General features: G+C 37.7%; 1 protein-coding gene across 5 annotated transcripts in view; it reads right to left on the bottom strand.

The window, feature by feature from the left end:
- Positions 1-530: 530 nt before the first annotated feature.
- The window catches only part of LOC5574112 (GTP cyclohydrolase 1), a 71352-nt gene continuing 53127 nt past the window's right edge, over positions 531-18755 (bottom strand). For 4 of the 5 annotated variants that reach the window (XM_021840399.1, XM_021840397.1, XM_021840398.1 and 1 more), the window contains 3 exons: positions 9418-9583; positions 1371-1487; positions 531-1310 (listed from right to left, as the gene is read on the bottom strand). In XM_021840399.1, the coding sequence (XP_021696091.1) occupies positions 1181-1310; positions 1371-1487; positions 9418-9583 (413 nt within the window). In that variant the 3' untranslated portion in view covers positions 531-1180. The remainder of the gene's footprint in view (positions 1311-1370; positions 1488-9417; positions 9584-18755) is intronic. The other variant, XM_001661131.2, reaches the window with a different exon arrangement.

The raw sequence follows: 18755 nt of genomic DNA on the forward strand, positions 1-18755 counted from the left end.
GTATTAAGGCCCAAGTAAAAATGGTGCAAAAGTCGAAACTGAAAAAAGCAGTTTTCTCCTTTTAAATAGACAAATCGAAGAAAATAAAAACACACAGCTCTTTTATTTTTATCAATTTGTTGTTTTAAAAGGAGAAAACTGCTTTTTCAGTTCTGATTTTTGTGCCATTTTCTCTTGCGCCTTAAGGCTTTTATAAGCTATTTTTTTTTTCTTAATACGAAATTTCAAGCATGTCTCAGTCTGCTGTGCTATTTGTCACAATAAGACGACTAATAACGCCAGCTCGATCAGGTGATCATTTATCTGTTATGCAAGGGAACTGTGGTAAAGAGAACGAAAACGCCTTTGGTTATGCATTTGCTGTTAGGCTTAACATTTATTTACGATATCATGCGCGCGCATAGGCGCTTACAAACTAAAGTGATCTAAAACAAAATTAGGATGAGAAACGGTCTAAAACGGATTCAAAACCGATAATCAACGATTCACGATTTGTCGTGATATGACATTTCAATGATAAAATCAGAATGTAACAAACATATTTTTTTTATTTTGTAAAACGTATCTCCGATCAACAATATCAACCTTAACAAAGTATTCAAATTTTTTCGCTTAATCTTTTTGTGAGTAACAACAAGTACAACTGGGCTAGTGTGTGTAAAATACTTCCTCTAAAATACGTGATGCTATTGCTGCGTTTCGCTAAAATCGTATTTCTCGTTCGCCTAGAGTTAAAATGTCCCTTGTATGCTTACACGCCTAAGGTATTTAAAATTATTGGCAATTTTCGTTGAGAGTATGATTGTTTCCGCGATCGCTACTTGGTAAGAGCTTGGCCCCTCGGAAAACTGGTTCTATCATGTGTTTCATATATTTTGTAAATTTTTGTATGCTTTACTCACTCGTTCTCAATCTCTCGTTATCTCATTTGATTAATTTTACTTTCTTTTGACAACATCAACAATTAATATTTTCCAGGAAATAACAGTTTTTACACACGCACACATATTTGGACTTCCGATAACAGAGTTTCCAGTTGCTTTCGACTTAGACACCTAATAGCTGGGTTATACACATTACACTAGAAGAGAGTTAAACGGATAAAAGGTATGCCAGCAGAATTATCGCTGCCCTCGTGGCACCATTCATGCGGGATTCGATTAAGTTGCTCGCACTTTTCCTACTTGTTGTTACACAGCGTAAGGAATTCCTCGCGGGTCTTCGGATCGTCCCGGAAGACGCCCAACATCGTCGAGGTGACGGTTTTACTGTTGATCTTCTGCACGCCTCGCATCACCATGCACATGTGCCTGTAATGGAACATTAGATTATAATTGCAATTCAAGTCAAGAGTCAGGTGTGAAACTTACACTCCCTCAATGATGACGGCCACACCGGCGGGTTGAACGGCTTGCGTAACGGCCACGGCGATCTGTTTGGTGAGGCGTTCCTGGACCTGCAGCCGGCGGGAGAAGATTTCCACAATTCTGCGAAAAGGTAAAAACGAAAGAAAAGGTCAGTTTTGTTAGTGGTTTTCGCTTATCAGGAGTTACCTAGCAAGGACGTGATTGTTCCCATCACTGCGGCCAGAACGGCAGTGAAGGTATGGGTTAGTAAAAGGAAAAGGAAAGTTAATTGGATTAAAAAAAGTTTCATTGAGTCGTTCAGCATGGGAGAAAAATTTTGATAACAAAAACTGGATAACTGAAATATTGTAGTAGTAATGTTTCGATAAAAAAAGCAATCATTCAGGCAAAAACTCGTATCCTAAGAGGAGAAAGTTCAAAATGCTGCCATTTCGACCATTTCCTTTACTTTAGCTCCAATGGATTCGTGTCTAAAAAAGGCCTGTACTCAAAAAAAAAATGCACCATTTTAATCCGTGCGTAACTTTTTTGTCCATGGGTAAAAATTGATGAAAATCTGGGTATAACTAGATCCGAGTGTATTGTTTACATAACAATCAGTTTAGGTTCTTTAAGGATTTCGTCAGCAAGGGTGGAGGGCGGCTGTCAACTGGGAGTAAAATTGAAAAGCCGCCAACCTAAGTCCAGAACCAATTTTAAGGCTTAACGCGGAGAAGTAAAAATCATTCCTCGCAAAATTACAGGTAATCAATGCGCTTGAAAGAAATTGTTAGCCAGCAGTTATTTGCTACGTGCTACTGCAGTACGCTGTTGGCAATTTAATCAGAAAATTCTGCTAAATCCCCGAAATAGATGTTTGCGAGAAAATTAATTACGCCTTCACCATTGCTTGGTCGTTATTTTGTATGGTTGTTTACATTTTAGAACCACCGACACGTTGGGGTAGCAATAAAGAGCCGCCAGTACCACCCTTGTTCGTCAGGAGGGGATTCCATCAGGAGTAATTATAGGGATTCAATTTAGGGTTACCAGACGTACTCTTTTTAGAGTACATGTACTCTTTTTTGCCTTAAAAAATTGTGTACTATTTCTTTTTGCTAAATGGGCCCAAGTGTACTCTTTTTCAAATATTACTGACGAAAATTTTGAAGAATGCTGATTTTTGTCGCTTAATATTGAAATAATAAAATAATGATAAAATTGTAATTTTCAGCTTTATATTAATGTGATTTTGAATAAATAACCCTGTTTGCTACAACTTTTGTTCAAGCACTATGTATAGTTTTCAATAAGTCTATAACAAGCAAAACTTAATTTGAAGAAAATGCTAGAGTTTCTTTTCAGATTTAAAGTTTGGAAATCATTCATATCACTTCCAGTTTATAAAAGGACAAATATTGTTCCACATTTTGTGAAGAACTTTCTTGCTAGATACTAAAAAAACTATTTTGGGAAGATAATGATATAACAAAAAGTCGATTAAATTTATAATGAAAAGTTAAAAATAGTGTCTCCCTGACAAATTGAAATTTGAATACAATTTAGGAAAAGTGGCTGTAATTATGAATCTGACAATTGTTTGCATTATTCAGACGAGAAAAAGTCATAATAACTAATTATTTCTATTATTTTTCCGAAATCTAATTTTTGATCGTCAATAAAATTAATGCTTCCATTTAAGAATTGAAAACAAATATAAATAATGAAAACAAGAGTTTGGACAAACACAATAATACAAAATGCATTATCAATTTTTCAGACTAGTGTACTCTTTAGTACTCTTTTACAGAGTTGAACAAAATGTACTCTTTTCAGTGAGAGGTAATATGGTAATTCTAATTCAATTAGAAATTCCTTCAGCGATTCCATCAGGATTCCATTGGGAGATCTTCCAAGGATTACAATTGGAATTCATCCAGAGAAGTTATTTTGAGGATTACATCAGGAGTTCCTTCAGAGATTCCACCTGGAATTCCTACAGGGGTTCTTTCAGAAGATCATCCAGGGATTCCATCTAGAATTCCTCCAGGGACTCCATCAGAAGTTCTTCTAGCAATTCCATCAGAACGTTCAGGGGTTTCTTCAGAGATCCCACCTCGGATTCCTGCAGAGGAATCCATCAGGACTTCCTCTAGGGATTCCATCAAGAGTTCCTTCAAAGATTCAACCTGGAATTCCTCCAGGGATTCTATAAGGAGTTCCTCTAGGCATTTCATCAGTAGATCTTCTAGGGATCACATAAGGAGTTCCTCCAATTATTCCATCAGGAGTTCCTTCAAGAATATTTTAAACAATTTCTCCAAGGATTCCATCAGCAGTTGCTCAAGGGGTTCCATCAAGAGTTTCTTCAGAGATTCCACATGGAGTTCTTCCAAAGACTATAACAGGAGTTCTTCAAAAGAATGCATCAGAAGTTCCTCAAGGAATCCGGATTTTTTCCAGAGATAATACAAGGAGTTCCTCTAGGGATTCTGTCAGGAATTCCTACAGGGATTACAACAGTTCCTCTAGAGACAACAGTTCCTCTAGAGATATCATAAGAAGTTTCTTCAGAGATTGCACCTGGAATTCATCTAGAGATTATATCAGGTGTTTCATTCAGTGATTTGATAAGGAGTTCCTTCAGAGATTTCATCAGAAATTCCTCCAGAGTTTTCAATAGGGTTCCATTTGGAACTCTAGGAATTACATCAAAAGTTATTCTAGGGATTACAACAAGAGCTCCTCCAAGGATTCCAATACGAGTTCCTTCAGAGAAATTTTTCTAGGGATTACAACAGGAGTTCCTCTAGGCATTCAGAGGTTCCGCCTGGAATTCCTTCAGGGCTACATTCAGAAGATCTTCTAGGGATTCCATCAGGAATTCCTCCAGGGATTCTTTCTAGAATTCTTCCAGGGATAACATCATAAGTTCCTTCAGGGGTTTCATCGGGAGTTTCTCTAGCAATTTCATCACCTAGAATTCCTTCAGAGATTATATCAGAAGTTCTTCAAAAAATTGCATCAAGGAGTTCCTTAAGGAATTCCATCCGGATTTCTTCTAGAGATATCATAAGGAGATCCTATAAGGATTCAATAAGGAATTATATCAGGAATTACATCAGGAGTTCTTCTAGAGATATCATAAGAATTTTCTTCAGAGACTGCACCTAGAATTCCTCCAGAGATTATATCAGGAGTTCCTCAAGGAAATGCCTCAGAATTTTTTTTCAGGGATTTAATAAGAAGTTCTTCAAGAGATTTCATCAGGAATCTTATCAAGAATTAATTTTCAATAGGAGTTCCTATAGGGATTCCAACAGGAGTTCCGCTAGAGATTTCATTTGGAACTCCAGGAATTACATCAATAGTTCTTTTTGATAATACATCAGGAGGTCTTCTGGGGATTACAACAGGAGTTCATTGGAAAACCTCTAGGGATTCGAATAGGAGTTCCTTCAGATAAACTTTTCTAGGGATTACATCAGTAGTTTCCCTAGGAATTCCATCAGGAGTTCATTCAGAGATTCCGCCAAAAATTCCAAAAGGGGCTCTTTCAGAAGATCTTCTAGGGATTCCATCAGGAATTCCTTCAGGGATTCCATCTACAATTCTTCCTGGGATTACATAAGAAGTTCCTCCAGGGCATCCACCTGGCACTCCTCTAGGGATTCCATCATAAATTCCTCTAGCCCTTCCGTCAGAAGTTTCTCCTGGGATTCCATCAGGAGTTTCTTAAGAGATCCCACCTGGAACTCCTAAAGAGATTATATCAGAAGTTTTTCAAAAGAATAAATCAGAAATTTCTTAGGGAATTCCATCCGGATTTCTTCTAGATATATCATAAGGAGTTCCTCTAGGGATTCTATCAGAAATTTCATGAGGAATTCCTTCAGGGATATCATCAGGAGTTCCTCTAGAGATATCATAAGAAGTTTTTTTTTCAGAGATTGCACCTGGAATTGGAATGCATCTGGATTTCTTTTAGGGATTTGATGAGGAATGTCTCCAGAGATTTCTTCAGCGATTTCTTCAGGAATCTTATCAGGACTCCTCCAGTGTGTTCTATAGGATTTCCTATAGTGATTCCATCAGGGGTTCTTTTAGAGATTCCATCTGAAACTTCAGGAATCACATCAGAAGTTCTTCTAGGGATTACATCAGGAGTTCTTTTGAGAATTACAACAGGAGATCCTCCAGGGATTCCATTGGAAGTTCCTCAAGGGATTAAATCTGAAGTTCTTCTAGGGATTCCACCTGAAACTTCTCTAGGGATTTCATCAGAAGCTTCTCCTGGGATTCTATCAGGAGTTTCTTCAGAGATTCCATCTAAAATTCCTGCAGAGGATTCTATCAGGAGTTCCTCTAGGGATTTCATGAAGAGATCTTCTAGAGAATACATAAGGAGTTCCTCCAATGAATACATCAGCAGTTCCTCAAGGGGTTCCATCAAGAGTTCCTTCAGAGGTTCCACCTGAAATTCCTCCAGTGATTATATCAGGAGTTCTTCAAAAGATTAAATCAGGAGTTCCTCAAGGAATTCCATCCGGATTTCTTCTAGATATATCATAAGGAGTTCCTCTTGGGATTCTATCAGGAATTTCTCCAGGGATTTCATCAGGAGTTCCTATAGGAATCACATGAGGAGTACCTCTTGAGATATCATAAGAAGTTTCTTCAGAGATTTTACCTGGCATTGCAGGTTTCCTCATGAAAATGCGTCACAATTTCTTTTAGGGATTTGATACATAGTTCTTTCAGAGATTTTATCAGGAATTCCTCCAGAATTTTTAATAGGAGTTCCTATAGGGATTAAATTAGGAGTTCCCCTAGAGATTCCATCTGGAACTCCAATCATTACATAAAAAGTTCTTCTAGGGATTACAACAGGAGTTCTTCTGAGGATTATAACAGGAGTTCTTCCATGGATTGCAACAGGAGTTCCTTCAGAGAAGTTTTTCTAGGGATTACATCAGGAGTTCCTCTAGACAATCCATCAGGAGTTGCTTCAGAGATTCGACCTGGAATTCCTACAGGAATTCCTACAGGGATTCCATCTAGAATTCCTCCAGGGATTACATCAGAAGTTCCTTCAGGGAGGGATTCCACCTGGAACTCTTCTAGGGATTCAATCAGAAGTTCCTCTAGCAATTCCTTCAGAAGTTTCTCCGGGATTCCATTCCTCTGATTTCTTCAGAGAACCCACCTGGAATTCCTCCAGAGGTTTTATCAGAAGTTCTTCAAAAGATTACATCAGGAGTTCCTCAAGGAATTCCATCCGGATTTATTCTAGAGATATCATAAGGAGTTCCTCCAGGGATTCTATTAGTTCCATCAGGAATTGCTCCATAGGTTTCGTTAGAAGTTCCTATATGGATTACACCAGGAGTCTCTCTTTAGATATCATAAAAAGTTTCTTCAGAGATGGCAGGAGTTCTTCATTAGATTACATCAGGAGTTCCTTCAGAGATTGCATCCGGATTTCTTCCAGAGATATCATATGGAGTTCCTCTAGGGATTCTATCAGGAATTTCTCCAGGGATTTCATCAGGAGTTCCTCTAGAGATATCATTAGAAGTTCTTTCAGAGATTGCCCCTGGAACTCCTACAGAGATTATATTATGAGTTCTTCAAGGAAATGCATCGGTGCTTCCAGAGAATTCATCAGGAATTCCTCAAGGAATCTTATCAGGCATTCTTCCAGAATTTTCAATTGGGATTTAATCAGGAGTTCTTCTAGAGATTCCATCTGGACCTCCAGGAGTTCCATCAGAAGTTCCTCCAGGGATTCCAATAGGTTTTCTTACAGAAATAACATCAAAAGTTCTTCTAGGGATTCCAGCAGGAGTTCCCCAGAGATTTGACCTGGAACTTCCATCAGATGATCCACTAGCAATTCTATCAGAAGTTTCTCCTGGGGTTCAGGTTCAGGTTCAGGTTCAGGAGTTCCTTCAGAAATTCTACCTGGAATTCCTCCAGAGATTATATCAAAAGATTACTTCAAGAATTTCTCAAGGAAATCCATGCATCGTCTGCAGCATTTCTTGTGGAATCCCTGAAGGCTTCTGGTTGGAACTCTTGGAGAAATCCTTAGTGGAGTCCTTGGAGGAATAATTTGAAGAATCCTTAGAGTAAGGAAAGAATCACTGTAAGAATTCCTGGAGTAAATCTCTGTATGTATTTTTGCAGGAATATTTGATGAAATTTCTAGAGAAAATCGAGTAGGAATCTCTACAGCAATTCTTGAAAAAATGTTTGGACTAATTACAGGATTTTCTGTAGGAATACTTGGAGTGATCATAGGAAGATTTTTGTTTGATAAGAGGAATTCCAGGTAGAATTATTGATGGAATCCTTGTAGAATTTTTTTGGGAGGAATTCCTTGAGCAATCTCCTTGAAATTTGTTAGAGGAATTCCTGATTGAATCACAGGAAAAGAATCCTGAAAGAATCTGTCTAGGAATTCCTGAAGTTTAGTTGGATAAAATCTTAAATAAATCTTTGGGTTTTTTTTGCTGGAATTCTTGAAACAAGAATTAGAAGAATTACTTCAGAAATACCGTGGAGAGTTTTTGGCAAATCCCTGAGGGAATCTTGATTTAATGATGAAAATCCTGGTGGAATTTAAAGAAGAAAAAATTAAATGAAGTCCTGATAAAATTCCAGATGAAATCCTAAAATATTATTTAGTTCACTTTAACAAAAGTGATACAATTAATATTAAAGCTTCAGAAAAAGGGCGAACACGAAATTATTGAGACACATTCAACGGGGCATAACTTTTCTACAATTGGGTAAAAATCAATCAAATTTTGCATTACCATTAAATTAAATTTTACATTACCGCATGGCTGCTAATTGCATGATTTGCGGAGGTGCTTCTCACGCTAAGGATCTCTGTCCTGTAAAAAGAGATACCAAAAAGTTTGTATGTGCAAATTGCATAGGCAACTACAAGTCTAATTTATGGGATTGCCCTTCGCGCAAACTAATCGTTGGGGCTAGTACCAGGCAAATGAACGGCAACAGCAATTCCTCGGGCAGAAACTCCAACAATTCCCATTGTTGGATCGTTAACGATCGTTTGCTTAGCAATCATACCCTTCTTCTTCTTCTTGGCATTAACGTCCTCACTGGGACAGAGCCTGCTTCTCAGCTTTGTGTTCTTATGAGCACTTCCACAGTTATTAACTGAGAGCTTTCTTTGCCAAAGTTGCTATTTTCGCATTCGAATATCGTGTGGCAGGTACGATGATACTCTATGCCCAGGGAAGTCAAGGAAATTTCCATTACGAAAAGATCCTGGACCAATCGGGAATCGAACCCAGACACCTTCAGCATGGCTTTGCTTTGTAGACGCGAACGCTAACCAGCCGGCTAAGGAAGCCCCTAACAATCATACCCACGAGGTAAAATATAAACATGCTCATCATACACAAGCTAATTTTTCGTTCGAATGTTTTCAAATAAAATGGAAATATCCATGCATATGCCGCCGCAGGTAACTTCTATGCCGTGTATCCATCATTGGAAATCCCAACAGAAAATCAACAGAAAAAGTACCTACTTCTAGAAAAATGTCTCTCTCTGATTTTGATTTTTTTTCTCAACTGAACAATTGAATTTGATGATTGATGCAATGTTTAAAACCACCACTATGGCTGAAGCAGTCCAATTTGGTGTAAAAATTACTTATAAAATTGTTATTGCATTACGTTTCTCTAATCAATCCAAATATTTTTTTAAATATTTTGAATCAGAACATAGAGCAGTTATAACTGAAACTTATTTGAAACCTGGATCTAAACTCAGAAGCGATCTAAAGTTAATTGTTTATCGTAATGATCAAATGGATAGAGCTTGTGGTGGAGTTGCTATTATCATTCATAGGCGTATGAAACGTCGACTTTTTTCATCTTTTGAAGCCAAAGTTTTTGAAACTTTGGGCGTTTCTATTGAAACACGCTCGATATAAGAAATGTTTGCAATGATACTAATAAAGAATATATGAAAAAAGGTTTAATGAAAAACACAGAATAAAATTTCTTTTCACTATTCATTTCCAACTCACCTGGCCAGCTTGCTGAGTCCGAGAATCTTCTTGCAGGGCAGATAGCCGATCGACACCTTGCCATAGAACGGCACCAGGTGATGTTCGCACATGGAGAACATTTCGATGTCCTTCACCACCACCATCTCGTCGTGGTCCTCATCGAAGACGGCACCGTTGAGAGCCTCTGTGGAAGAGATATTGATTGAGAGACAAACAGACAGAGACAGAGTAAGGGATTTGTTTACTGCCATCAGCTTCCGGGGACAGAGGTTCTGTTCGGGTTGCTTTCAAGTGGCTGCGGTAGAATGTGAAAGTACTCAGGACAACCGACCTACACTGATTTGATTATCTGCCGTATTTCAGGTCTGGTCATGTTGGAAGAATGTGAGACAGTAGGGTGGTTTGAAATTCAGAAAAAGTTCGGAAATTCGATTTCCCATATCTTTCTTGTCATCCTTACGATAAAAATAGTATTCTGTGAAATTTTCATCATTTTCGGTGGTGATTTAAAGATGTTTCATAGATGATGTAAGTTTATATGGAATACTATGGAGAAATTTTGAAAAATGTTTCAAAGCCGTAACTTCTGTAATGTAAGCCCCCTAACCCATCATCTCATAGTGGAAGAAGATTAGGCTTAAGATGGAGGTAGGAACTCAAACTTGTTTGAGTTATGAACCACCCTAAAAAAACCTGAGTACAGGTACAGGTTAAACAAATGAAGACAATTGTGTTTGAACTAGATACGTAGCTCTATGGGCAGTGATGGGGTTCCTAGAACAGGAAGTTCAATAATTGCTAAACGTTCCGAGCAGAGACAATGTTTGGTTTCGACACAAGAGAGGTGCAATGATGGCGTTGATGCAACCAGATACCAACATAGTCATCATCGTCATTGCCCTGTTAACAGCACATTGCGAGTAGGTAATTGTTTGAAGTGCGTCATTCATCCACATGGAAACTTCCTTTGAGGTACAGCTATTTGCCGATGTAGGACGTACTTCATTAAGGCGGTTTTCATGTAGAACAAAATTTCGATTGATTGGTTCCAATGTAATTTTACCTTACGATAAAGAAGGTTTATGTCTTCGACAAAGTTGTTTAATGGTTTGAAAGAGTTATGGTATCCTATGATATCTTGAAATCCAAGATTCTGGGCTGTAGCAAGATGAGTACTTCTGTTGTGTGTTTTGAAATTCATGTACATTATAAATCAAATATGTGTTCATTTTTATCTCGATACATGTCGTCATTCCGCCACACGTTTCTGATAAAAATTGAACCAAAAGAAAAGAAATCATGCAAACTCTCACCGGAAATCAAGTTAGTCCTTCAACAGTCTATCGAGTGAACGACTCACCTGTTGAGCGTTCGATTCCAGCTGCTGAAGAGCTTTCAAACCTCCAATCAACCATACCACCGCTGTCTGGGCTGTACACCTATTCATGACAAGAGCAAAGGTGGTGGCGATGTTCCATAAGCATCACATTTAACACACTTTGTCCTTTTCCCTGGGAGGGGTACGGATGTGACAATGAGCGAAAATAGTTACTCAGACGATCGGTGTTCTCAATGGCGCCAAATAACGACGACGACCATGATGATAGCGAAACTTTCTAGAAGACGACAACCGAAGCTTGTCTGCGTCCTTGTCGAGCAACACCAATTCCGATAACGAAGTCAATTTGCCCCAAATCAAATTGAAGCTGCGAAACTTGGTTTCGCCAGCATGGAAATCGACTCTTGCTACCAATGTTTCCATTTTCAGAACGAGGAAAAGTTTTCCTTCATCGGTGAAGTTTGGATTGTTGTCGCTGATGGCTGAAAAAGATGGAGGTGAGAATTGACCTTTTTTTTCGTTCATATTCAAAAAGTAGCAACTGCATGATGGGAAAAGTTACCCTTTTGGAGGAATTTTAATAACGCGTTCGGTGCAGCACGCTACTCGAAGACTACTCGCTCGGTGCTCAACTGGCACAAGCTTCATGAATATTTTTTCCACTTTCAAATACTCTCGAACTTCCAAACAAAGGCAATCCATATTTTGAAGAGGAAAACTCAATCTGAGTAAGAAATGTGGTAGGTAGTCAAGTACATAAATCTACTTGAGGAGCGTAATGAAATTTGCGAACTCCTTCTTATCAATTTCCATTACCTAGATGGCATTACCATGGCAAATACGATGGACTTTATGCAGAAAGCAGAAGGACAATGAACTTTTCCTGGAAATCATTTTCACCTTTTTCTGATAGAATTTTCCTCCGATATGAAACTACTACAGCTATCCTTCAGTGTAGGATAGTACGCGTGGTAAACACCAAGCATATCCACACGACCACGAAGCCGTTTAAGGACTCAAAATATTTTCCAAGGATTTTTTTCCGTAATGGATTACATGCATGGCCTGATCGCTACTCACTGCACAGTAATGCACATGCGCTAGTGTCTATGCACGAAAATCGCTAAAAGTAACGCGAAAAATATTTGTATGGCGAAATGCATCTAACGAATTCAGTGGCGATTCCCTAACCTCAAAGCTACCTGTTCCACGAATAGATATTCTTGACTTTACGCAACCAATTTGCATCTATCAAGTGAAGATACGCTAGAAATGAAGATTCCAATCATTTACAATTTGCTTTATGATCTCAATTTGTTGAAAAAAGCATTTTTAGATGCGTAGAACAGGTAAAAAGTGTGGTTACGAGTCGCCTCTGAACGAATTATTTCTCAAAATTGGGAACTTTTTTCGAAAAATTATTATTATTATTATTATTTTTTTCATTTATTTTACCACATTTTTACAAACTTAACCTAGGGTTGCATATATTTTTGTATTATTGTTTAATACAATCACAATGTCTGTTAAGCTCACTTGCTATTCCCTGTTTTGTCATTCTTAACAAATATTAAGACAATTGTCAAAATGTTTCTTAAACAATATTCTGTTATTCCATCTACTTTCTCTTATGTGCTTTTTGAAACAAAACAGATTAATGGTTTTCAAGATAATCATCTTGTAAGCTATTACTTCTGATACTAACCAAAGTGCACTTTTTGCTTTGACGTTTTTGTCACTGATTGCCTTATAAAATATATCTTCTGGTGTTTTAATCTTCTGATTCAATTTAGATTTCAATATAGTTGTAACCCAGTCCCAAACTGGTTTTGAATGTTCACATTGTTTTATTTTACGTATATTAGTCTGGCTTTTAACAGAATTCACAGAGATTATTATCAACTTGGGAAAAATTGTGTTTGTACATTTTTACCTTATTTGGATACGCATCATTGAAAACTTCAAACAAAATTGATTGTGCAAAGCTAGAAACATACTATTCCGCTATATTATCCCATATTATTTCCCAAGGGAGACTTGGATGTTTCTGCACAACCTTAACTTCAAATTTCTTTTTTGCTAGCAAGTAGTTGTAAATTTGCTTATTCGTTACCAAATAGTCTAATGGAAGTATGGACTGAGCAAGATTGAACATTTTTTTGTATTATTCGTAACGTCTTTGAAACTACTTTTCACTAGAGGATGATTTCTTTTCTTTTCATTTTTATACAGTAAATTTCTAATAAACAGTGATTGGCATTGTGATTCCGGATCAATCAACTCTAAACCACCCTGAGCTCTATCTAAATACAACTGATCACGATTAACCCTAACCATTGTATGATGACTCCACAAAAACTGACCGGTTATCATTTTTATCTCTGCTACATGTTTATTATTCGGCGGTATAATTTGTGCTGCATACCAGAGCTTTGACAACATGAAGGTGTTTAAAACTGTTACTTTATCGATCAAATTCATCCGCCTAGATGAAAATAACTGCGCCGTATATTTAAAACTGTCTATTAACATTTTGAAGTTTTCGTTCACCATATTTTTCCAAACGTTTGAAACCATCAAGCCTAATATTTTCATTTCATTTTTCACTGATATCATTTGAGAGCCAATTCTACAACTATTAAACCTGATGAAGCCAGATTTTTTGAAATTCAGTTTTATACCTGCACTCAATGCAAAATCGTCAACTATCTTTAAAACGTTATCAAACTCCAAGTCACTTCTGATTACTATTGTGATGTCGTCAGCAAATGCTTTGATTTTGATGAAGTGATTATCAATTAAAATACCTTTCAATTCAGCATAAATTTGCCTGATCAACGCCTCTATGTACATCCCAAACAGCACCATCGAGAGCGAACATCCTTGCCTCACTGATCTGCCAATTTTGATGAAACTGGTAAGACTTCCATTAACCAACACCTGGGAGGCTGCCTCAGAGTACAATCTTTGTATCGCATTAATTATTTCTTGTGGTAATCCAAATTTTCCTAAAATTTCCCACAAACGATCATGGTCGATTACATCAAATGCCTTTTCCAAATCCAGACTTAATAAAGCGAATTTCATTGTTTTCGATTGTTGAGCTTTCAAAATCAGTGTTCGTACAACATCTAAATTATCTACACAAGACTTTCCAGGAATTACCGCTGATTGACCTTCATCTATTACTTCTTCGATGCATTCCGAAATGCGATTAGCAATTAATTTCGTGAATAGCTTGTAATCCGTATTTAACATACTAATCGGCCTGAAATCTTTCAAATCCTTCGACTTTCCCTTTTTCGGTATTAACGTTACAATTCCGTTTGAAAAACTTTCCATCGGCACAATTGTGTTGTCTAGAAACCCATTAAACAGTTTGAGAAGGTCCTCCTTCAGAAAATCAAAATGAACCAAATAAAATTCATAAGTGATTCCATCCGGTCCTGGTGATTTCTTCTTCTTAGCATTGCTGATCGTGTTGAATAGCTCTTCTTCCATAATTGGACTTTTTAGTTTGTCCCTCGCATTTGCACTAAATGACTTTTTTATGTAATTCAATGCAGCGTACTCCGTTCGATTTGACGACTTTCTTTCGAATAACGTTCTGTAATGTTCACTTACCATCTTTTTGACTTCATCTCTGTTCGTTATCAACCCACTTTCTCCTCTAAGCGTAAGTGTTGAAGAATTTACTTTCCTTTTAAGCATTTTCGCTACATGATACACTCCAAATTTCTCACTTTCCAGGAGGGTCGAAGGATGCAATCTGTTAGCATAACTTTTCATTCTGCTGATTTCGATGTCCAAAATTCGCAATTTAACAATACTCATTTCATCAGACACATTTTCACCGCTTCTCTGCTTCTGCCACAAATCACTTAATTTTTGCCTCCAACAATCTTTCTTCCGTCTGATAGCATCATTCAATTCAAATGAGTTTCGGTTATAGAACTGTTTAATTTTTCGTTTCACGTCAAAGGACCACTAAATCTATCAGAATATTTTCTTCTTTAGTTCTCTGTACTCGTTTCGAAACTCTTCTTGAACACAAGCATCACTCAACAAATAGTCATTAATCTTCCAGTAACCACTTTTACCGTTCACGTCGGATTGCTGATCGGGTGAGATTTTGTAATCTACCATAACCGCATGGTGATCTGAGAACACGACTGGCACTGTAACACAGCTTCTCACTTCCGAAATAAAGCTTTTGGTCACATAAACACGATCAAGCCTTGAGGCAGATTCTCCGCGAAAGAACGTAAAATCTCTTATTGCACTTTTAAGCACAACCGCAACATCTTGAAGCTCAAGCAGATCTACGGCAGACTTCAACCCACTTGAAAAATTTTACATTTTTCCTTTGCAATCCTTAGCATCAAGGACACAATTGAAGTCCCCCGCCAGGATATTGACTTTGATTCCCGGCTTATTGAAATGCACAGCTATCGTATCCGAAAACAACACATCTCTTTCAGTCTTGTAATGTGCACCGGAATGCCCATATACATTCACGAGGCTTTGAATAAACGAAAAGTCTTCAAACTGAACTTCTTGTAAAAATGCTATATCCACGTCATTCTTCACTAGAAACTCTTTTAGAAGCATTTTTTTTCGCTAGAACCGCAATCGCGTTGATATTAATCGTCACAAAGTACAAGGACGCTGGAATAACCTTCTTGATATCCACGTACGCTCCTCGTACGCCGGTAAACATATTCAAACCGAGATCTGATGGGAATTTTTCTCTGACCATTCGTTTTACAACTCCGTACCTACCAAGTACCGCTGCGATTTCGGAATCCGGAACCTCCGGGGGCAAATCGAAGATTCGCACATATCTTGTACAGCATCCCGCAATGGTCGTTTTGACCTCCACTTTTTCTCCATTCGAATAACGAAAAACACAGATTTCAGGGATTTGAGCCTGCGCCTCTTTCATCGCTTCGAGCGATTTGAATTTCACACAAACACATTTTTCTTCCGACAATTTGTAACCGGTTTCCATTGAATCAAGATCTGCATCAAGATTTTTCACAAATCTTGCTACTTCCACCAGCGTCGGCGCCGGCGCATCCGGTGGGAACCGAAAAGCTAGTGTGTTTTTCACAAGCCCGTCTTCCATGATTAGAACGGATAGAAAGCACAAATCGACAGCCACGTGATCGGGCAACGATAATAGGGTCCTAAAGCCATGTGGGCTTCGTAGCCGTGCGGTTAGCGGCGTCAGTCGTTTAGGCGTATTGCGCTACGGAGTGTGGGTTCGATTCCCGCCCCAGTCGGAGAAAACTTTTCGTCAAACGAAAAACGAATTCACTGGTCCACTAGGGTGGGGCTTATTTCCAAAAATCTTCCGTAGTCAGGATTTACAAAGTGGAAAATGATCATCGGTCCCAAAATAACATCCTGTGAAAAAATGAGAATTTTTGGTGAAGGTTTAGAGGTGGCGCAAAGGGCGTATGTGCAGTTTTCCCATTTTAGTGAACTCTGAAAAATTTTGGTATGCTTTTTAGCTTGTTTTGGTGATTTTAGGACCCTTAAGGGCAAAAAATCACCTCAAAATTGCGATATCTCCACTCCTTTAGATGATATTTGACGAAATATATATTATGCATGCGATTTTTGGCCCTTGAATAGGTTACGCTGACTGATTAATATGAACCCGAATAAGCATATAAATAGCTGGGAAGAATTCCTATGCTAGTAGAATGGAACAAGAAGCAAAGAAGAATGAGAGAAATAACCAAGAACACAAAAGAAAGTAAGGTGGGGTGGGTTAAACAGGTGGGAGGGTGAAACTAGCAATGTCTTGAGCTTAACTGAGGAATCTAGAAAACGATGATTATATTTATTGACTTCATTTTTTTAAATCTCTATTAACGAGATTTTTAGCTCTTTAGCTATGGGCTAGTTCATCTCGGGACTAAAGGGTTTACTTTCCTTCCGAAGGATGTCGCCACTGAAATTTTTAGTGACTATCTCGGGGATGAAATTCGATCCCAGATCCTCAGCGTGAAAGGTGTGTGTTCTAACCACTACACCAGGTCCGACCCCTTGATTTCTATTTAATATTACCCACTTCAGAAATATTTCGAGCAATTTTTCTTCAAGTAGGGGAAGAGCACCAATTTTTTAACCATCTCTAGTTTTCGACCCATGTACACGATTTTATTGGAACTTATTGCAACTTTATAGGACTTTACGGAAAAATTTCAATAACGGCTAAAATGTCCTTAATTCCATGCGAAGTTTCATCATTATTCTCCTGGTAGATATAGATGCACGTCACTTTACTGCTTTAGCTCAATAATCGTTTGGTTGTTTTTTTTTCTGAATGATGATAGCAATTTATTGGAAGGGACCGTGGCAAAATTTACATCCTGGAAATTCAGCCTCACGCAGTATCTATTAAATTCATAACTAATTAATATAATTATTTATATATACATACGACATCCTGTGAAAATTCCTTCATGTAACTCTGTCCTAAAAAATATGTTTCAGAACTGTGACGACTTAATTTTGGTTTTATTTGAGAGGTTTTCAACCTGAAGTGCTTTATCTCTTGCACCCTATAGAAGCTCGTGTACTAATTTGAATTTTGACTACCGATTTTTTTCCTTCTGCTGTTGTTTATACACATCGATTTCAAATACAGATGTAGAACGATGTATTGAACTTCATCTGCATTTTCGTTTGTCCGAAGTTATGTTGAAGGTGTTGTGGCGAAAGTGAAGTATTGGTACCCCAAACGCAATTAATTGCTGAAATGGCATCATAATCCAGAAATTCATGTTGAAATTCTAACAAGAAGTGTTATTGCTGGAAAGCAAAAATCGTTTATGGATTTACCTAATAAGGATATATCGTGTGGGATCAAAATCCGAACACCTAAGAAATGAATCTAAACCCTTAACTTCATATAAAACTCCTTCTATTTGTATGAAGTGTACGAATTTTTAACCCTGTATGGATTTGGGCCCCTCTGTAATTTCTTTCAGATTATAAAAGCAATTGCTGGAGTTATATCAAACAGACATTCTAAAATACTAAATGAGTGTTAAACTTGCAATCATATCTCATACATCCAACCGAGATATTTTCACGGCTCCATAGTTGATTCTAATATAATATCATCAGTTACACTCTCCCCCCTGTTTAACCCACCCCACCTTACATTCTTATGTGTTCTTTGTTCTTTCTATCATTCTTCTTTGCTCTTCGTTCCATTCCACAAGCATAGGAATCCTCCCCAGCTATTCTTATTCGGGTTCATATTAATCAGTCATTGTAACCTATTCAAGGGCCAAAAATCGCATGCATAATATATATTTCGTCAAATATCATCTAAAGGAGTGGAGATATCGCAATTTTGAGGTGATTTTTTGCCCTTAAGGGTCCTAAAATCACCAAAACAAGCTAAAAAGCATACCAAAATTTTTCAGAGTTCACTAAAATGGGAAAACTGCACATACGCCCTTTGCGCCACCTCTAAACCTTCACCAAAAATTCTCATTTTTTCACAGGATGTTATTTTGGGACCGATGATCATTTTCCACTTTGTAAATCCTGACTACGAAAGATTTTTGGAAATAAGCCCCACCCTACTGGTCCACTGGTCGTTCCATGTGTCCGTTGTCTAATGTTAGTAATGTTCAGTCTGTGTAGCCTTTGGCTGAAGACGGTGTCAATTGTCTTTTTTTTTTTTTTCTTTTTTAAAGCCATGTCCCAATTTTAGTGCCAAATGCTTAAAATTAGGCCAAGAACACATATTTACTCAATTTTTTAATGTTTTCTGGTAGTTTTAAGTCCAAAATACATTTTTTATGCTTATTTTAGACTTTGTCACACCCCTTGGCTTAAACTCAAATTTTGGGTGTATATTGTTTTCCGTGTCCCTTCCGAAATGTCAGATAGGAACAACCCCAGTGTTAAAACTAAAAGCCCTGTGGTGTTTTGGTCAACTTAGCGAACGTCAAACATGATCTTTTTGGACCCAATTTTTTAATTAAAG

The sequence above is a fragment of the Aedes aegypti genome, chromosome 2 (genome assembly GCF_002204515.2).
Source record: "Aedes aegypti strain LVP_AGWG chromosome 2, AaegL5.0 Primary Assembly, whole genome shotgun sequence".
NCBI lineage: Eukaryota > Metazoa > Arthropoda > Insecta > Diptera > Culicidae > Aedes > Aedes aegypti.